The sequence below is a fragment of the Melospiza georgiana genome, chromosome 16 (assembly GCF_028018845.1).
Source record: "Melospiza georgiana isolate bMelGeo1 chromosome 16, bMelGeo1.pri, whole genome shotgun sequence".
Lineage (NCBI taxonomy): Eukaryota > Metazoa > Chordata > Aves > Passeriformes > Passerellidae > Melospiza > Melospiza georgiana.
The window spans coordinates 14,478,921-14,500,451 of NC_080445.1; the positions used below are offsets into that span (position 1 = coordinate 14,478,921).

Here is a 21,531-nt window from a genome sequence, read left to right on the forward strand (position 1 = left end):
CTCATGTCTGACCTGTTTGTCTGAATAGGAAAAGTTTTGTCCCCAGTATTTTCTCTCATTAGAAAATATAACTTTTTTTTTTCTCTTTTTGCAGTGGCCCTTTAAAGTTTTCTCTGTTCTTGAGATTTTGGAGCTTTTTTGTCCCATCTCTTGGTAGTTTTTATTGTCCCTTTACTGTTTTTCTTTCCTGTGCAATCATTTTATGTGTCCAGAAAATGAATTAGGACAGTGCAGGAAAGGGGAAAAGTATGAAGTTTACTCTTTGAACAGCTTTTCTGGGATAAAATAATCACATTGTTCCTTCAGTGAAGATAAATCCATGAAATCACAGTATGGTTTGGGTTGGAATAATGAGCACATGTAAGAAAAAGTAATTTAAAGGATGTTTAGCAGTTCCTGAAATTAAAGTTTTTGGAAAGTAAACAGTCTCAGTGTTTTCCATGAGGGATGTGGTGTGGGTTGTTTCCATATGGTGTCTGAGTTGGAGCTGTTGCCTTCCAATCACTCTGTTTTGGTTTTTTATCCACTTCCAAAGCTCAGGGAGATTGACTTTCTCTGTGTTTGTTCTTTCTCTACCTGTAGCAAATCCAGGAGACAGAAAGACTTCCATGGGAGATCTGGAACGAAGACCTGGAAAGTTTTGACTTTCAGGAAAAAACAGATGGTGCCCAAATCATTGCAAAAGAAGATGTACAAATGATTAAAGATGAGGCTGCTGAACCTGCCAGCCAGACTGAAGAAATGCCAAGCCAAAAGAGAGCTGTTCTTGAAGAGTTTCCCTCAGATTCCACAGATGACCTTGAGGAGAAAGAAATGGGCAGGACTCAGGCTAAGGAAAGAGCAAACTCCTGGCCTATCACAGCAGTGCCTGTGCAAGAGCTGTACACTAAAGAGGAGAGAAAAAAGCTGATAGAGACAAAGATACTGTCCAAGATCCTTGTGGAGCCATCCCCAAAGCAGGATGTCAAACCTCCCTCCCATGGCATCAACAACAGCCTGGGAAGATTTGCAAAGGCAGAAACCTTCTCAGATGAGCATCTTGGAGAAGTGATCCATTTGTCACTGCAGGCAAGTGGCAATAAAATGAAGCTCTGGGAATGCTGCAGGTGGGCTGGGGAACAGTGCAGGGCCTGCATAACCCCACTGCAGGGAGCAGCTGAGGTCCCAGTCTGACACTTCACAGGGCTGGGTGTTACACAGGTACCAAAAGCTGTCCCAGAGCAAGTCCAAACCATGGCAAAAGCTGCTGCAGATAACCAACTGATAACCAACATATGAAAAATTACTGCTAGAAGCAAACAGTACCAGGAAATTAAGTTAGTAGTCAAGGCCACAACTAATCTGAAAGGACTTAACCTAAGCACAAAGCTGCTATTTTAAATTTTATTTTATTATTTAATTATTTTAGTTTTTTTATTTTTGTGAAATAATGCCCAAACTTATCTTGTAACATACTCCCCAAATACTCTAGAGCACTGGATTTCCCAGGGTTTCCCAATTCAAGGAGTTCAGTTTAATACCATTTTTACTGGTGTCCAAGGGAGATGCACATTCAATCTGCTAGAACTTCCATGTCCCTTAATGTAATAGAGGAACACAGGAGAGACTCAAGAATGACCAAGGAGATCCAGCTGGTCATGACCCATAAGGTTTAGGTCAGAAGATACAGATTATTTGGGCTACTTTGTTAGATTCAAGTAATTGACAAGAAAAATCACAGCTAATTTAGGTGATGCTTGTCTGCTAAACATCAGAAATTCAGGAGAGTGTAACAATACAACTTTACTACCAAAGATTCCACAAAGAAATTGCAAAATACAGCTTAGCTCTGAGTGTGCTCAGAGCACAAAAAAGCCTTTCATTAGGAACTATGGAAGTGATGGTCAAATTTTGGCTATTTTCCAAAAGAGCTCACACACACACACAAACCCCCATGGAAATGGATCTGCAGCAAGGTCCATGAACTGTTAGGGAAGCCAACCATAGCATCTGTCCCTGGGAAGGCAAGGAATTTTTTCAGGTCCCAGGCAGAATTGCATTAAAGCAGGGAGTTTTCTGGCCTTCCAGTGGGGTGCTGGAGGTGAGGAGATGTTTAGGGTTGTTCCTGAAGTCCTAAATCTCACCCAGCTAAGGCAGGTGGGATGAGCAGCTCAGTGTTAGCTGGAATGTGGCTCAGAGTCAGGGGTGGTTTTCTTCAGCACTGAGTTACAGATCTGCCTGTATTGATTTTTAAGTTCGTTAGAACTTAATCAGCACAGAACAGGTCCTGATCTTTTTGTTCAAAACCTTCCACAAGTCAGAGTACAGATGTTTCCCTTCCCCTTTCATGTATTCACAGAAATGAACTTTTTGATGTTAGAGCTGTTCCAGTCCAGGCAAATCATGCAGCTGCAGGCCTGTGAGTTCAATTGTGCTGCATCATTGAAGGACATCTTTTTCAAGTGGGTCTTGGTGTAATTCCCAGCTCACCTCATAGAATTCTGTTAATTCAGGAAGCACTTCTTGCCTTTCAGAGCCTGTTTGATGTCAGGGACTTCAGTGAGCTGAAGTCTGGTGCTTTGGGGTGAGTTCTGAGAGGCTCAGTGTGTTCTCACTTTCATTTGGAAGGGGTTGTTGCTCCCCAGCTCAGCCAGGCACCTCAGTTTCTGTCAAGTGGCTAAACCTAATATACAGTTTCTTCTTGATTCCTATCAGTTTATTTGATTTTTTTTTTCTTAAGTTCCTTTCTGTATTAGAAATGGAATTGTGCAAACCTTCACTTCTATTTCTTCTGGACCTTCTGGAACTTAAACTCAAAACTTAAAAGTGTGCAGTGTTAGAATAGATCTAATCAAGGTTCAGATATATGTGAAGATTTATTGCTCAGGAAGGAGGGAGAACCTTCTCTCCAACAAGAGGGGCAGATGCAGGAGGTTTTACAAGGTGAAATGCTGGGTTTGGAGGCTGCTTCTGCTTTTTTAAAGGCCATGAGGGGTTGTGTTAAATTCATGTTTGTGGCAGTGGTGTCATTGTCTTGTCACAACTCACAGCCCCCTTCCTTTCAATAAAACTCGTAAGCACTTTGAATTTCTGGTGATATTTCACATGGGTATGGAATCTTTTCATTAAAACTTCAATTTATATATATTATTATAAATAATATTCAGAGGGGAAAGCAATGAGTAGTTTAAATGCATGTGGACTTTGATGGCCGCCTCTTGTAGCTGAGTCAGGTGAGTGTGCCCTCAGCCAGGGATTCAGAGCAAGGAAATGGAGGATCCTCTCTTCAGGGTGGGTATTTATTGCTCAGGAAGGAGGGAGAACCTTCTCTCCAACAAGAGGGGCAGATGTAGGAGGTTTTACAAGGTGAAATGCTGGGTTTGGAGGCTGCTTCTGCTTTTTTAAAGGCCATGAGTGGTTGTGTTAAATGTACGTTTGTGGCAGTGGTGTCTTGTCACAACTCACAGCCCCCTTCCTTTCAATAGAACTCATAAGCACTTTGAATTTCTGGTGCCATTTCACATGAGTGTGGATGTTTCATTAAAACTTCAATTTCAAATAATATTCAGAGGGGAAAGCAATGAGTGGTTTAAATGCATATGGATTTTGATGGCAGCCTCTTGCACCTGAGTCAGGTGAGTGTGTCCTCAGCTAGGGATTCAGAGCAAGGAAATGGAGGAGCTGTGAGATATCATCTGATACTGACTGTACCCACAGCAGTGGGAATTTACCCTGCTCAGAAACTGGAGGTGGAGGAAAGGGCTGATCTCAAAGAGCTGAAGAGCCACAAGTCCTTCTCCCGTGGGTGGCAGTGGGAAGTTCTCACATTATTCAGGATCAGAATGCACATGCTTGGCCTTGTATGAGGCCACTTTTTAATCTGTTCCACTGTCTCCAGTGATCTTTTGAAGTCTTATCAAAAGGGTTCATGATTCTCAGAGAAAGAGCCTCAGCAGAAGCAGCTGAAGCAGCTGGAGGGATGCAGTGTCTGAAGGGATGTAATAAATGCATTTCTTTCCCTACAGCACTTCCTCTGGAATTGCTGAAAGCAAGCTGGCACTGAAATTAGGGGTGGTCTTTTGGGAGTCAACTTTCCATCATGTTTCTCTTGTCTTCTTTCAGGCTATTGAAAAGTGGAATGTAGACAAGAATCTTGAGGAGCTGGAGCAGCAGGGAGATAAAACTCGTGCACAAGTTGCTTTCTTCCCAGCAGATTATGGTAATGTCACTAGTTGAAAGTGCATAAAAATAAATAAAACTCAGGTTCCTGTATTTAAGTTATTCCCTGCAGCGTAATTTTGAATGCAGAAATCACAGTGGGTTTTTTAAATGCTTCTAAAACATGTTTAATTATCTTCCCTCAAGATTTCATCTAGGTTTCTTAGCCTGAAGCCAGTGCTTCACAGCCTGCCATAGGCCAGACAAGCCATTACAATATTATCTTTATCCTCCCCCTGCTGCCAGGCTGTAGGAACAGGAACAATGTGAACATGGGGAATATTGGGTGATTTCATGGCAGAAGACCACAACTGATGATTATTTTGTTGCTCTTCCACAGAGTCCTTCAGGAGGAAGTGTGAAGAGGAGCTCATGGAAAGGCTGGGAGAGCTGTGTGCCAGGCAGTCCAGGGCAGTGTCCCCTCCCTGTGAGAGGCCATCAGCCAAGCTCTGCTCCTTCCAGGGACAGCAGGACAAGAAGTGAGTCCTTTTTGTCACATATCCCAGCTCATCCTGGCTGCCAGAAGGGATACTGGGCAACTCCTGGTCTTCCACAGGGGTTTTTCTCTGTAGCCTTGCAGGAAGCTGATACTGGAGTTGGAATCCTCAGTCCTTCATTTCCCTTTGATGACAAACACCTTGGCATTCTCCATCAACCTTTGTCTAAACCTTACCAGGCACTTGGGATAAATGGGAAAGCAGGAAAATGAGGCTAAGCCAATTATCCTGTCCAGCCTTTTTTGTCATCTAGGGTACAAATTTCTCTTACTGGTGCCTCAGTTGAGCAAAAATACACAGAATGGTTTTCTGTGGGTGTCAGTGGAGATGTCAGGGCTTCTTGGAGGTTTCTGTGTGAAGGAAAAGCATTTTGAGGCTGTTCAGAGGGAGCAACATCAATGGTGGCAGCACAGAGGAAATAATGAGTGAAAGAGTGGAGGGGAAGGTGGGAAATACCCTCATTGCCAGAGCAGGGAGAGCCACTAGGATGATTTGCAGTTTTATGCCTGGGAAGATGAAATGGAATTGCCAGAAGAGGCAGAGAGGAAAGGGGAACTCGTTCTTACACTGAGATGTTAAAAGTTGTGATCTCTCTGGTGCCTGCCTTTGTTCTCCAGAACAATTTGGTGGTGTCACATTTTGAGAACTGAATATCCCTCTTCATCCTGCCTGTGATCTGTGCTCCTGGGGGAAGCTGAATCCTTGAATTCTGATTGCAGGCAGAAGCAGAGTTGGAATCTGTGTGGTAGCCAAGCACAGAGCTCCTTTCTCAGTCCAGTTTTGATCCTGAGGCTCTCCCTGCAGGATTCCTTGGGGGATAAGGCAGAGGATGTGCTGAGCTGTGTTTTCTGTGTGTAGGGATGTTGCCTTGCTGTCATCCCCACCAAGTTCTCTGAGGATGGGCAGGATGAGTTTCCAGGACCTGCCAAAACGTGCAACTGTGTACATAGATTTGAGAGATGCTGAGCCACCAAAGCCAGTGACAGTCCCCGAAGAGAAACAAAGGTAAATCCTGGCTTTATTGGGAGTGAGAAATAAGTAATAAAAAGTGAGAAACTGAAACCTTTCTGAATCTCATGCTTGTGAAATGTAACTTTAAAAATGTTCTTTCACACCTCTGTCATAAGGACAAACCTTGTAGTTAATAAACAGCTACTAGGTAATAAACAGGTAAACATTTTGTTCTAGTTGCTTGAATATTTGAATTTTCTTTTTGCTAGAGTAATAGTGTGAAGGACTCTCCATAACACCCAGAGATCTTCCCTGGAAGTATCTCTCCCTTTTTCCTCATTTTCTAAATTTGCATCCTAGAAATGACCAAGAGCCAACACTAAGCTAGAACAGGGTTAATTAATGTGTACTGATTGTTTCACAGTGCAAGTGACAGCTCCTCCTCCTCTGAAGAAGAAGAGACTGTGACAATTCAGAATGAAGCAGAAAGGAGAATGTAAGTTTCCTTATCAGGACTGTTTTCCAAGTGTTATAATGTTCATTTTTTCTGAAACTAATTGCCCTAACAATGATCAGAGTGAAAGTTTGTGTACTTAAATATTGCCATTCCTGGTCTTCACAGCAGAAAAACAAAAAAAAAACAACCACCAAAAAAAAAGCCCAGTAATGGAAGTGCTCCAGTGTGGCCCCAGGAGGTCACTCTTTCCCTGTTGCATGGTAAAACTACCAAAGGTAGAGAGTTGTTGATCCTTGAGGCAATATTTGCACCTGTCCAGCTGCTTGGGACAGCTCAAAACACAGCCAGAGGTGCCCTGGGGGCTGGAAGATGTGAGTTTTTCTCCAGCCCTGTGTGAGTGACACCAGAACTGTGTTAGACAAGCCTCAGAACCAAACTTTGGAAATGTTGTAGGGAGCTGAGTCAGATAAACCTTTACTTTTATAAATAATAAAATAGGCTAGAATTGATAGAGATTTAAAGAAAATATTGACTACATTGTATGGACAGGGACCCTCTTAATGGGAGGGGACAGGGGAGAGAAATGCTCTTGGTCTCAGCAGGGCAGGATTCTGATCTCATTCATGAGGGGACTATCCAGTTTCATTTTGATCTGGACCAAATGATTAAACAGGAATTATTATTCTGTCCATGTAGATTATGTCAGGACAGGACATTCCACTACCACAGTAATGTGCTTGCTGACAGCAGTCTCATTGAGGAAATTAAGCCAAGCATTCAAAAACTGTAATAGTTATTAGAAAAACTTTTAATCTCTGTGTATTTGAACCCCAACCCCTGTATCCAAAAGGGCCAAAAATCTATAGGCTCTGAATTCCATGCCAACCATACATTTGTTCAGGGCTGTTCTGGCAGGTGTTTGTGTTGTGCCTGAATGCAGAAGAGGTAAATAATTTGCCAGGAAGATCAATTTTGTGTTCTGGCTCTGCTTGTGTCACCTGAGTGCTGATGCTATGTGGTATTTTTGGGGTCCCCTGTGGCAGGAAGGAAATGATGAATCTGACTCCATGTTCTTAGAAGGCTAATTTATTATTTTATGATATTGTATTAAAGAATGCTATACTAAACTGTACTAAAGAATGGAGAAAGGATACAGACAGAAGGCTTAACAAGATACTAATTAAAACCTTGTGACACTCTCCTCAGAGTCCAACACAGCCTGACTGTGATTGGTCATCAAGTTAAAACAATTCACATGTTGGATAAACAATCTCCAAACCACATTCCAAAGCAGCAAAACAAAGGAGAAGCAAATGAGATAATATTGTTTTCCTTTTTCTCTGAGGCTTCCCAGGAGGATAAATCCTGATGAAGGGACTTTTCCAGAAAATATGACAGTGACATTGCTACTGTCACCCCCAGTTATTTTCCTGTAGATGCCCAGTCCTTGTTTTGAGCTCTCATCATATGTGAAGTTCCTCAGAGATTGAGTTTATTCCTATAATGCTTTATCTTGATGAAATCAGGTTTTTATTTCCTTTGCAGGAGGAATTGCTCAGGGAAGAGCCTGTTACTGCAACAACTCCGAGCAGCCCGGAAGGAGGCCTTGGAGCTTCTTCACAAAACATCTCTTCCAGCTGAGAAACTGCAGCCAGAAAGGCTGGAAGACACAGCTTCCTCTAATAAAAGTCAAAACCAATCTTGTAAAGTGAGGCAAGAGACAAATGAGGTAGTTCCCAGGAAACTGATGAGATTGGAACCAGGCAAGCAAAGTCTCCCCTTTTCAAGCTGTGGGGGTGACAGAGCTGACACAGAGAAAGAGAACAAAATGGAAGCTGAGAAGATTCCAAATGCAGGAAATGCTCCAGATTGTCCTCTAATTACAGCAGAATTGCCAAGGTATCCCACAGGAAAAGTAATCAGAGGGTTTGGATGTGGCTTCTCTAATTGTCCTGGATTAAAGAAAATTGCTTACCTGGGCTGTGAGCTGGAGCAAGAGGGTGTCTGGATTTGTTACCTGGCAAGAACAACAGTCCTGGCAGCTGCTGCTGGAAGGTTTAGAGGCAGCCTCAGTGGGGCCTGGCATTAGATGAGATGTGGCACTCCTGACATTGGAAATTCAGCCTTTTTCTATAGCTTTTATTTTGCAGAAGAAGAGGATAACACAGTATTGATCTCCTTTAGGAACAACAGCACTGAGGTTTCCTAAGCACAGCTTCCTAGAAAATAGGTCTGGAAGGGTCAGTCTCCCTGTGCCAATAAAGAGTGAGGTGAAATCTAATATCTCCTGGCAGATCTTTATAGAACTTGGTCTTGAAATCCTCAATGGTGAGGATTCCTTGACTCCCAGGTAGTACACTTTGCTGTTTAATTATCCCTAGAGTTGGAAAGCTTTTCATTAAGTCTAATTTAAATTATTCCCTCTCCAATTTAAGCTTATTTTTGTTGTGTTCCCAGAAGGAATGGAAAATGGTTTATTCTGTGTCTCAGTTTAAAACACCTTTTACAAACTGGAAGATGTATCAGTCTCCCCTTGTATTTTTTTTTCTTCCAAACAAAGGAATTCTGACTCTTTGCCAACAAGAAAAGTGCAAAATCTTGGAGTTACAAAGTACACCCGTGAGGAATGCCACCGGCACATCTTGGAAAGCTTTAAAAAAATAGAAATAAGAGTGATATAATTGAGAAAATTGCAGAGTTATTTGGGCCTCTGCCTCCCTGGGCTTAGTTAAATGTAGTGTGTTCTGCAGAAGGTCTAATTTCAAAGTGAAATCAGGTGGTTGCCTTGTGCACCTGCCCAACTGTTTGGGAGAGCTCCATTATGCTGCCTTTTCAAAGGTTATATCCTGCTATTTTCAGAGTGAAATTTAACATTCTGACTTTGACATATGAGCCCTGGAAAGAATCAGGATCTGCCTGCTCTGGAGACTATTACTGTGTCAGAGTTAAACACTTGCCTGCCCTGCCACTTAGACACCTCAGCTCCTGTGTACCTGCTTGAAATGGCAGGTGGTTGGTTGCAGGGTTTTTTCCCTCTGGAATTCCTGACATTAAGCTCATTGCTTCCATCAGGAATACTAAACTGCATTTTGATTACCTGTTAGCCCATGGCCAGGCAAGAATGTGGATTTTTTACTGTCTCTGAATGATAATTCACTGATTTTTACTGATTTCAGTTTTCTCTATTGCTGTTCTAATTATTGCTGGGGCACCTGGGGCTGGAAGAATTCAGAAAAAATTGAACTTTTTGTTTGCCGTGGAAATGGCAGATGAAATCTTTCTGTGGGCATCCAGATGTAGAAAGATGGGAGGTCTTGGGTCAGGGGAACTTTATCTCTGTCATATCCTATAGCAAATAGGAAAGGAAATGGGTCTAGACTGGGAATCTTGGTGTGGAGATGGGGAGGGACACATCACAAACACATCTCTGCTTAAATGAATTTGTATCCCCACATAGATCATCACCACTTATCAGAAGTTTGATCTCTGCTCTTTTTCTTTGAGGTGTTTTTCTTCTTAGAGAGATGATTTCATCTACTGACAAGTTCTTGTGTCCCCTCACAAACATCAGAATTACTCTCTAAATCTATTTTAGCCTTTCATGTCATGATTCCCCCTCCAGTGTGTGGTGTAAATATGAGAAAAAAAAGAAGTGCAACCAGATCAATGAGTGGCTTTTTCCCCCCAAGTGTAAAGCTTAATCTGTGTATTTTCCAGGAGAGAAGGAAGTGAGCTATCCCAAAAGGAAGAGGAGATGGTGGAGAGGCAGAGGAGATGCAGATTGCAGGAGCAGCTGGAGCAGTGGCAGCCTCAGCGCTCGGTGTGGGGGAAGCAGCCCATGGCAGAGAACACCCCGCTGCTGTTCCACAGGGTCAGTGCCTCAGGGTGGGCTGGGCCTGGCAGGGTCCTGGTTTGAGCAGCCAGGTGTCTGCTGAGGAAGGCAGGAGCCTCCCCTGAAATGGAAAATGTAAACCCCCTCCTTCTAAATTATTGTAATTTTGAAATTAAGGGGCTCTCAGCACAGATATGGGAATAGGAATAACAGCTCTTTACTAGGAAAACTAAACATGAATACAAGTGCAATAATACAAAAAGAAAAACTACTGCCAGAGTCATCCCATGCCCTGCCCCCTGTGTGTCAGGGGGTGTCCCAGCCCCATCCCATGGGGGCTCAGCCCTCCTGCAGTGCCAGCTGTGGCTCTGCTGCAGCAGGGATCCTGCACAAGGGGGGAGTTTTCTTCTGCAGCTCCAGGGCTGCTGCAGATGGGCCTGGGCTCCCTCTGGCCATGCAGGGCAGCAGAAAGCTGCTCCTCTGGCAATGCAGGGGGCAAAGGCTGCTGTGCTGTGCCAGGCTCAGATTGGATCCAGGCAGGAATGCTTGGCTCCATCTCCCCATGGGATGCTGGGATTGGATCAGCCCTGCAGGGACACTCAGTGGCCATGGACAGCAGAGATCTCCTGGAGGGAGGGTTGGCTGGGGGAGAGATAAAGAAAAAACTGCCCCAAGGACAGAGATAACTGCCCCAGCTCTGACAGATGGGAACAGAACACACAGCCCCAGCCTAAGACACAGGGGCTCCCTGCCAGGGGCAGCTGGGAGCAAAATGTCATTTTATTGCATTGTTTCAAATCTGTTAGTTATGGAGCACCATTACCTGAGGAGAGGAGCAGCCCTACAGCTCTTCTCTCACACTAAGGGAGAAGAATTCCCCACCTTCCTGTTCAGGGAGAGCTCCCCAAGCAGCTCCCTCCAGTTCTGACCTCTCAGGGCCTGCTGGAATCAGTGGCTCAGTGTCATCTACTTCACAGCAGCCACAGTCTCCCACATGATTTTTCATAACTTGTCCTAAAAAAGTGAAATGTTTTTACTGTCTCTGCTGAGTCCTGTTATCTGCTCCCAGCAGCTTTATAGTTCACTTTTGTGGGTTGGTTTTGAGGATTGTGGGTTTAATAACAGGTTTTAGTCCTGATTAAGGGGGTGTGAAATGATCCTGATTTTAGCCAAAGCCTAACTATGGCTTGGAGGACAAGGCTGTTGTTACTTCTCAGAAGATTTTTCTCTGCCCTTGCCCTCAGCAGAGGGTTTGGAATGAGATGAGCTGTAGGATCACTCCCAACCCATACCATGATTTTATGACAAGCAGCTCTGCTTCATCCATGCACTGATTCTGCTGAGCACAAGGTGAGAAGGTGAGAGGAGGTGAGAAACTGCAGAACCACCATGAATCCACCATAATGATTTCTCTGGGCTAATGCCAATAACAAAACTTTTTTGTCGGTACAAAAGTTGAAAGACTTCACAGCCCTAGATTTGGGGCTGGACCATTTAGGTTTGTTTTGTAAACTGATTGCTGTGGTTGTGGAGATTTGAAAGCTCATTTTATTTAGCACTGGATTAGTCAGTGAGGAGGAGTAAAGGACTAAAAAGCTCCCAGCTGAGTTTCCCTCTGCCAGCCTGCTTTGACAAGGAGAGCAGAGCACCCATAGCTCTGCTTTGGAGTGTAAAAGTTGGATTTGCTCCTCCCTGGCTGTGGGCAGGTACCACTCACTTCCAGTTAGCCTTGATTAAGATGCAGACACTCTCTTGCTCCTCAGAAATCCACGTGGGCCTTGCTCTCTCCTTCCTGACAGTGCACCAGACAATGCAGAATCACCCTGTGTTTGGTCATTTCCCATATCTGCTGTGCTGATGCCAATAAAATGAGGATGGGCTTGGTGATGAGCTGTGTCTGGAGCAGAGCTCAGGGTTGATCTGTGCTGGAACTGGAGCTGTAAATGTTCCCCTGAGGGATGGGATGCTGTTCCACTTGTGGCAGCAGGGACAGGGGCATTTCCCACCAGCTGCAGTGCCCAGAAAGAGGGACAGGGACTGGTCACAGACAAGAGAGGACACAGGGCAGGGTTAAGGTGGGATTTTGGGAACTAATTCTTCCCTGTGAGGGTGGGGAGGCCCCTGGATCCCTGGCAGTGCCCAAGGCCAGGCTGGAGCAGTCTGGGATGGTGGAAGGTGTCCCTGCCCATGGCAGGGGGGTGGGATGAGAGAATCTTTAGGGTCCTTCCCATCCAACCCATTCCAGTGCCAGCCTGCTCCAAGGGACCTGCCTGACCTCCCAAGGCACCAATGATAACAGGAAATCAGCACAACCCATAATAACCAGGTTGTCCTGGCAACTCTGCTCTTAGTTCTTATTCAGACATATTCATTATTAAAATTAAATTCATTATTAAAAAATGTATCAACATCATCTATCAAATACAACAGTCCTTTATAAGATTACTTGAAATCTGCTTTGATAGCAGCACTTTTTCCCTTTGAATTTGAATAGGGTTTTATTTTCTTTCTTTTTTTATGAACACAGAAAATTTTGACTGTTTTGACATTTAAAACTAAGAGCCCCTGTAATTTGGCAGCTATGTCTCAGTGAAAGTATCTAATATCTATATATAAACACATATATTCAAAGAAAAAGCCCCAGTGTTTGACAGAGTAGCACACTTGCAAATTTGTTTTGTAAGTCCTTTGTTTTGGCAGTGATAGATGTTCAGATCTGGAACACTTGTCACAGTTTCCAGAATTCTTCTGACCATTTATAATGTACATAAATAATTGAATTGAATAATAATCAGAGGGAAAGTTTAGAAATTCTGCCATTACTGTAGCTGAGGTGCTGGGAAAGACTGGCAAAGGAAATTTTAAAAGCTGCATTAGGGTTACATTAGAGTTCTTGTCTAAAATGTAAAAGCAGATTTAATGTGCTGTCTCCTTTTTCTTAACCCAGTTCAGTCAAACTCTGTCCTCAGCTTCACTCTGAGAGTCAGAGCTGGGGAGAGGGAACTTGAGAGACTGAGAATTCACTTCCAGGGGCACTTCAGGGGCTGAGATCCAGTGGATTTTCAAGACATGCAGGTGCCAATTCCCTGGGAAATCAGTGGGTTCTTTCTAAGAGTTCTTCCTGTCAGGTCCATGTCTGGAGGTGTTTGAATACTTGGGCAATCTGGCTTACCTCTTGGTTTTAAAAATAATGCAGGGAAGAACCTGCATTTTAATGCTGTATTTTGGGTTCATATGTTTGTTTGTGGGGTTTTTTTGGTTTGTTTTTTTTTTTTTGGTTTTTTGTGTGTTTTTTTTTTTTTTTTTTTTTTTTCCCTTCTCTGCCCCACCCAAACTTTTTGTGAAATTTAAGACTGGCATGAGTTGATCTCTTCTGAAATTGGGCCCAAATCACATTTTAGCCTTTGAATCTGATTCAGAACTGATGCAAGCACCTGGAGTGCTGTGAGGGCCAGCAGAGTGGTGGTGAGATCCTCACTGTAGGGTCAGGCTGAATTAGGAGTTTAGAGGAACAGCACAGGTTTGTTTCATGATGTGAGCAGTGTTATTGATGAGGGAGACAGAAGGAATGCTCCCAGGATGTAAAGCAGTTAAATGGAGGATGCAAAATGAAATGGGTTTGATCTGTCACTTCATTCACCTTGCTTGGTATGATCAGTAACTTGGTGCTGGTGTTGTTTTCTGTCACATTCCCATTAGGTGGCATCCAAATAATAGTGAGAAATTTTGCCACACTCAGAGCTGAGTTTTGTGTCAGGAGCAGCACAAGCAGGTTATTCTAAGGATATCACAGGATCCCAGACTGGCATGGGTGGGAAGGGACCTTAAATCCCATCCTATTCCACCCCTGCCATGAGCAGAAACATCTTCCACTATCCCAGCCTGGCCTTGAACACTGCAACCAAACCCCTGCAGGGCCCATCCAGCCCTGGCATTCACTTCACACAGAACAACTAGAATTTAGCTTGTACTCATCTCCTTTATTATTGGAAAAAAGTAGTATTTCCAGCAGGGCTTCAGTTTGATTCTGCATTTATTGCTTTATCATGATATGGCAGAACAGGATAATGTTGTTGGAGAGCTATTAGGAGCCACCTTGTAAGCAGCCCCTCATAAACAGAGTTTTATCTCCCTTACACAGCCAGGGTGGTTGGGAAATGAATGTGTTGACTCACACTGAGGCATCTCATTTTTCTTGGCATTCACAATCACTTGGGCTAACCTTGTATTAGTAATTATATTACCATGATCCTCGTCTCATTGCAGCTTAGCCTTACAGCTGCCTTACACAACAAAAACATCCAGGCACAACAGAGTCATTCTACCTTAACAAATAGATGATGTGGGTACTTTCCTTTCCATCTTGTAAACACAGGCTCCATCACCTTTTTGTCAAAATCAGCAGGTTCTTTATGTTAACACCCCGTTGACTCAGCTCACTGGTGTCAGGGAGAATTCTCAGCCACAAGATGTTCCACTTGTGTTGCAACAAAATCAATTCTTTATAGAACTTGGTCTTGAAATCTTCAATGGTGAGGATTCTTTGACTTCTAGGTAGTCCATGTTGCTGTTTAATTACCCTTAGAGTTGTAAAGCTTTTCATTAAGTCTAATTTAAATTATTCCCTTTCCAATTTAAGCTTATTTTTGTTGTGTTCCCAGAAGGAATGGAAAATGGTTTATTCTGTGTATCAGTGTTTTAAAATCTCAGTGTTTTTACAAACTGGAAGATAAAATTACTGGAAGATAAAATTACCAATATATCATGGTCAAATCCTTCCTTGCCCTTTGATGGCCTTGTTCTCTCTTTGATCCTATATTTCTTCAGGGGAAAATCCCTGACAAAATTCATATTTATCATCTAGAGTGGTGCTGAAGTGCTGGACATTCTGCTACTGGGAGAGTTACCCTGCATCAGCACGATCTGCCTGAAAGTAGGGATTGATTTCCAAAACTTATAAAGTATTTTTAGTTCAGTTACTGGCCCCAAAAGCTATTTTTAAGTAGGAGGTGCCTTGATCTCAATTTGTCAGTGAAATGCTTTTGATTCTTTACCTGTCTTCCTTAAATAGGTGTCTGTGATTGCCATTGCTGTTCCATGGGTGTTTTGATCTTTTTGAGGCAGTGGTGCTGACATCAGCATTGGAAATTGCCCTTTTCTTCCCTCCCTGGGTTGTTCAAGGACGTTGTGGATGGTGGGATCCCAACCCAGCTCTTCACCTGCTGGGCCAGGGCACTTGGGCACCTCCCCAGCTCCTCTGGAGCTGCCCACATGACTGCACTGAGATGATGGCCTCAGCACTATTTAAAAATACACCACTTTTATTGCTGGGTGGAAAGTGGATAAAGGAAAAGGACTGTAAGAAAGTCAAATTAATGTCTCCACTTAAAGAATGGACAAAGGCCTGATCAACCACTCATGAAGGAATAGGTTTTGTGCCACTTCCTTACAGAAATGCCAATTTATCCCCCAAATTGTGGTGCAGTACATATATTTGGAGAAGCTGAGGAAACCTATAAAATCTTTTTATGATTATAACGATTTTGTTACACAGTAGTTGAGTTTTCCTATATCTGCATTACTCCAAAGGTGATCCTGGTAATACAAATCACCTGTGATCAAATGTTTTCATTGACCCTGGGCCAAAGCAACTGCATCTGTGTGAATGTAATTACAACAGCATTTAGCCCTGTTATTTTAATATAGCTTTTAAAAACCCCATTAATTATAAAAATCACCAAATGTTTCCTACAGTAATGTTTTTTGGACACCAGAGCTGAGTTTGGGGTTTGCCTGGCTCCAGGTGCTTTCCCTGTTGGGCTCATGCCAAGGCTGTGGCCAGCAGTGCTGTGCCCAACAGCCACCAGATGGCCCCTGAATTCCTCCTTTTTTTTTTCCTGCCAGGCATTTAATGAGTTCCTGAAACAAGATTAAAATCTCTTGTACTTAATGAACCCTCTGCCTCGACTCAAGAAAGGCTTAAAAATAAACTAAGGCAATTAGAGATGGAGTTAAACATAGCACACAGAGACAGGAGGCCAAGATTCCTGTTTGTGCCACCAGCCCAGCACACAGCATTTGGAATGGATGGAAGATCCCAAGGAAATGTTTTTCTAGCATGGGTGGCTGGCACAGAGCCTGTGTTTCTGGCCTCCTCTTCATCTTCCCACATGGTGCCAGGGAAAGCAAACGGGGGGATCGCTGGCACAGCACTTTGCTGGAGTAGCTGCTTCCTGCTGTCCCTGGCTGTGGGCACAGATCCCAGAAGCTGAAGCTCAGATCTGACCTGAGGATCTGCCTGAAGAGGCAAACAGAGGGTCCAGGCCTTGCCTGTCTGTGTTACAAACACCTCCCTTCACACAGGAGGAGTCTGATCTCTGTGGATGTGTTTACAAAAAGAATGGATGGTTTATTTGATGGTTTAATGGAGGGGTTAGGGCATGGCTTGGACTCAGTGATCTTTAAGTCTCTTCCAACCTGGTCATTCTGTGAATTCATTCTGTAAATTCTGTGTTCCCAGAGTCAGGAATGTTATGGAAGTGCCCAGGCACTCTTAGGACGGGTTATACTTCCCATCCTCTGTGGAGGGATAGAAGGTAAGAAAATAAAGATAGTGCAGAAGGGAGTCACACCTGAAGAGTTGCACCAAAGATTAGGAACAGGCCTGCCCTTAACAGGCCACAGCTGTGTCTAATAAGAAGAGTGCTACAAAAGAGTGGGGTAGCTGGGTGAGGAGAGAGTTGGAGTTTGTTGGCTGTGCTATGAAGAAGGAGTCAGTGCTACAAGGAGGTGTCCATGAGAAATCACCAAGAAAGTGTGGAGCTTTTGCAGTAAGATGACAACAATCCTTGTGGCTCCTCTCCCCAGTTGAGCTCACACCACCACAGCAAGTCCAAGAGCCACACAGTAAAGCTGCTTTCATAACCTTTGGCTGCTTTAAGAAGTTTTTCCAGCCAAATTGCTGTAGAAATGCTCAGAACCAGGAAATTCACCTGTGCTGAGAGCAACAGGGTCACCAAAAAGCCGTGGAGACCCTTCCATGTGAACCTGGAGAGGCACTCTGATGGTTCCCAGAAGCTCCCAGGTTTGTGCTTTTTCCAGCTGTGGGAGGAACTGAAGAGCCAGAGATTCACAAAGCAATGAGATCTTGCAGTGCTGTTTCTCTGGCTGCAGTTTGGAAAGGCCCCAGGATAATGTGAGATATTTAATCCTTTATAGTCCTCGGCATATCTTGGAAGTGATTAAAATGAGTTTAGGCTTATTCCTCAATACACTCCTGCCTGAGTTTGACAGATGGGAACATTGGTTGCTGTTGCTTAAGGGAAAGGTTAATACAAGGAAAAGGAGCAGAGTTTCCAGGATTCCATCATGAGCTTGCTGCCAGTAGAGGTCCTGAATACTCCTCCATTCACGATAACAGGATGTTCACATTAAACTTGGAGACAATAATGTAAAATGTCCATGAGCCAAATTCTATTTCTTATCCCAGAGAGGGCAGGAGGACACAAAACCATATCTGGGCTTTTTGTCTCCTCAGGTCCTGCAGTGTGCCAGGCTGCCCTGGGTTTGCAGTGGCTCTGAACAAGTGCCAGTCACGTTTAATTACACAGAGAAACAAATACTTTCTGCTGTGATTCTCTCTTGGAATCAAAATAGAATCCCCAACTCCTGGCCTTACCTCAGGGCTGTGATCACTGATGCTATTTGTAGATGAAAGGAGGCTGAACCTGCCCCTCTGTTGTTCCAAGGGGATGTACAGGCTTGTCTGTTAAAGGAACTGCAGGATTTAACCTACACTCCTGGTTTCCCTCATGCCTTCTTCTTCAGCATTGACTTGGGCTGGGCTCATGTTCCAAATCTCAGCACACAGGGGGATAAACTTGGTCACAACTTGTAAACACATTATTCCACAAATACTCATTATGGGGCATTATTCTCAGTGGCAGGGAATGGAATTCAGGGCTTTATCTGAGATTATGGAGTGGAAGAATCGTGCAGTTATTTTTGTTTGGCAAACACAGAGCTCTGCCCAGCTCTGTGCCAAGCACCTGGAGTTCCCACCAGCTTCAGGGAGCACTGTGAGCACTCAGCAGTTCTCAGGATCACACAGCCCCAAACTCACAGGTCTGAAGGGTTGTCTGGAGGGTGTTTCATAGCTGCAGGGAAGAGCACAGAGCTTGTGACAAACTAGATACAATCCATTTTAATTGGAAGCTGACAGTCTGTAGAACAAGCCACTTTAGCTCTGCTAAAACTTCCTGATAAAGCAGCTGAGCAGAGTTTCCTCCCCCAGATCCTTTATTTTCCTTTATTTCTTTGGGGATTTCCATAGAGTATCAGGGGAAATGATAAATAAAAAAGATAAATAGATGGGAGATAAAAACGAGGCTTTCCCCAAGGTGATAAATATGTGGTGAATCATAGAACCAATCCCAAATGGTTTGGGTTGGAAGGGACCTTAAAGATTCTCTTGTTCCACCCCCCTGGGAATCTCCTGGAGAATCCAAGCAGAGCCATTCCCATAGGAATCAAACCCAGCTTGGAGCATGTGCCAAATGCCAGCCTAGATTTCAGATGGCTGAGGACCAATTCCATGCTCTGTCCCAGCATTTCCAGATGAGCAGGTGCAATTCCCTTCCCTGGGAGGGTCTGGAAGCGCTGGCACATCTCATGTGTGAGGCAGGCTGGAATCCTTTGAAGAACAAGTGGAAGATGCAGATAAGATCACACTGAGGGGGCTGAAAGGCCACAACACTTTGAGGATTAGGAAAGGGAACAGAGGTTAATTTTGAAAGTTTGTTGATTATCTTACACTCTTCCTCTTCAGAGCACTTTACAGAGTCTTGATAATGAATCCAGCTAGACAGGGACCAAGATAAGGAAATATTATCCTCACTTTACAGTTCCACAGAGAAATACTTCATTCCAGAGCCAGGACTGAGGCACAAGTTCCCCATTCCCAGTCTTGTTCTCACATGAAATGTGTAAGTAATTAAAACTTCCTTTACTCATTTCAGCTGCTTCTCATTAACCAGGAGTATAAACTCATTAGAGGAGGAACTTTTTGTTACATGTGCTCAGAACACCAGCACAATGAGGCTGGGAATCCTTCTGAGCCTCTCCAAGTGTTAGTGGAGTGTAAACACCAATCATGGAAAAGGCACTTCTCATTTTTAATGATTATGGCTTGGAAAGCAAACAAACTCAAATAAGACTCAGTGTTGCTTTGGTTTAAATTTTAATGCATTTCTCAGGTCAGTGTTTACCTGAGCTGAGCCTTCTTAAGAAAATTTTCCCACTTCTAAAAAAATAAAGAAATTATATATTTAAAAAAAAAAATGTTTGTTACAGGTTATTTGAATGGACTTTTAATTTGTTGAATTTGGACCAAAAATATTTTGATCCTGTGTGATCCACAGCATCTCTCTGCTAACAAATGCTGTGGACCAGATTTATCCACATCCTTGATAGATGAGCCATTAACTCCAGTGAAGCAACTGAGAATTCCCTTAGTGCAGTTAAGAGGTTTTATTCTTCATACCCAAGACTGAGAATAATTGTCCAGAGCAAGAAAACTGTCAGCAAAGACATTTTGTTTATTATTATAGTTTTAACTTCAATTCTCATGATCTGGAGTGCCCTAAGTGAATTGAAAACTATGGAGATCAGAGCAAATAATGCTCCATTACACAGCTCCCTGAATCCCTGCAGCCTCCCTTGGCAGAGTTATCTGCTTTGGAGTACCATAATTCCTCCATTTGAGCAATCTGAGCCTCATCCACATCAGAAATTTCAATGCCATCTTGCCCCCATCGTGTTTTTCAGGTCCATAACCTCAGCATGATGCTCAGAAAGGCACTGGTGCCACAGAGTGACTCTGCTACAGAAATGCATTTACAAAAAGACCATTCAGACCATTAAACATCAGTTGTGCTCTCCTTTTTGTGAGGAAAAGTCAACTTCCTAATTCCAGAGTGTTCTGCCAGTTGCATGCAGGAACTGCAGATCCTCTCCTCATTCTCACCCCTTGCTCCCACTTTGCAGTGATAAAGCAGTTTTTTGAATGGTTTCAGGGTTTATTCCACACTTTAATGTGGAGTTTCAAATCATCTAACAGATGGCATTGTCATCATTTTTCCTTCCCCACAGAATGAAAATGAACAAACACTTGACATTTCCAATATGTCTTCATCTAATGCAAGAATTTTTAGAAGCCATGGAATAGTGATAATCTGCTTTGCTTTAGATGGCCAGAATTGTTAAATGTGTCCTAAAAATCCTGCATTTCCCACGTGACTGTGTGGGAAATGGGGATATAACCACACAATGATCATGGTTATGTCCTGTACCAGGAGCTCTGAGCAGGGCAGAGCAGAACATGGAATGCCAGAGCAGCTGTGCAATGAGAGGGGAAGGTTCATTAGAGAAATGAGCTGAGCTGCTCCAGCACTTAGAAATCAGCTCACATTTACAAACCCACAGCAGATGCATCCTTTGGCAAAAGAGTTCTGCAGTCAGTAATTTGCCATTCATCAGGGATTGCCTCTTAAATCTGGGATCCGAGCTAGGGTGCAGATGACATAGGGGGATAAATTTAGACAGGGCTGGAAACAATTATTTTGATTAAACCTCCAGCCAATGAGAGCGACAGCCTTGCTGTTCCTCCCCTTGCCCCTCACTCACCCCTCTGTGGTGAAGGAGGAGATTTTGTGAGTTTAACTTCTCTTCTTTTCCAAGCAGGGGATGGTTGGATGGAGCTTTTGCTGCTGCAGGGTCTGTCCAGTGGAGTAGGGATGGTATTTGGGTGGAACATGCTGCCTTGCTTCCATGTTAGTGTTGGAAAAGGTGCTGGGAGGGAAATATTGAAGTTTTATTTACCTCAAAGGGAGAGATTGTGCATATTAAAGTAAAAAATTGGTTTTTCCTTAGCCTATCCTGCCACTAGGGCAATTCCTTGGGTTGATGGGTTGATTCTGCTGGGAAATCTTTGTGAAGTTCTCCTGAACTTGGCCATTCCAGCCTCTCACAGCTTTGGCATGAATGTTTCCCAGTCTTTGAAACTCTTTGTCCAATCTAACATGGATGTGTAGGAAGAGTAATGCTAACTACTCTTTTAAAAAACATCAGCAAAGCATCATTGAACCACTCTGAGCTGTTTTATTAGAAATAAAATTATCTTAATCTTGGCTGGCAATCTTGTGCTCACCAGGCCTTGGCTTGCTGTTATCATAAACAGCTCTGGTTTAAAATAATAATAATATGAAGGTAAATTTCCACTTTTTAAAATGAATTTTTAATTAATATTATCTTCCTTTGGGATTATCATGGATATTTCACTGTGGTTGCTGCTCCTCCTTGCACTGGTGTTATGTGAGAGTTAAAAAGGCCAGAGCTGGGGATGGAGGGAGGTTGGGAAACTGAGCTGAAGGGCTGGAACTTGTAATGACATAAACTACAATTGCAAAATAAAATAACAAGAACTTGGGAATAGGAAATTTTATCTTATTTACTCTTTGGTAATTGTTGGCACTTGCCTGCAATCAGCTGCAAGCCTATCTCTGAGTGACAGCACAATTCCAGCCAGAGCAACCAAAAAT

The 21,531-nt window shown here is 43.4% G+C and overlaps 1 protein-coding gene across 1 annotated transcript in view; it reads left to right on the plus strand.

Annotated features, from left to right (window-relative positions):
- The window catches only part of DNAAF8 (dynein axonemal assembly factor 8), a 111,013-nt gene that overhangs the window by 6,065 nt on the left and 83,417 nt on the right, over positions 1-21,531 (plus strand). The window contains exons 4-11 of the mRNA XM_058035841.1: positions 592-1,068; positions 4,102-4,198; positions 4,538-4,676; positions 5,553-5,699; positions 6,070-6,141; positions 7,648-8,188; positions 8,397-8,452; positions 9,820-9,973. Of these exons, the coding sequence (XP_057891824.1) occupies positions 592-1,068; positions 4,102-4,198; positions 4,538-4,676; positions 5,553-5,699; positions 6,070-6,141; positions 7,648-8,188; positions 8,397-8,452; positions 9,820-9,973 (1,683 nt within the window). The remainder of the gene's footprint in view (positions 1-591; positions 1,069-4,101; positions 4,199-4,537; positions 4,677-5,552; positions 5,700-6,069; positions 6,142-7,647; positions 8,189-8,396; positions 8,453-9,819; positions 9,974-21,531) is intronic.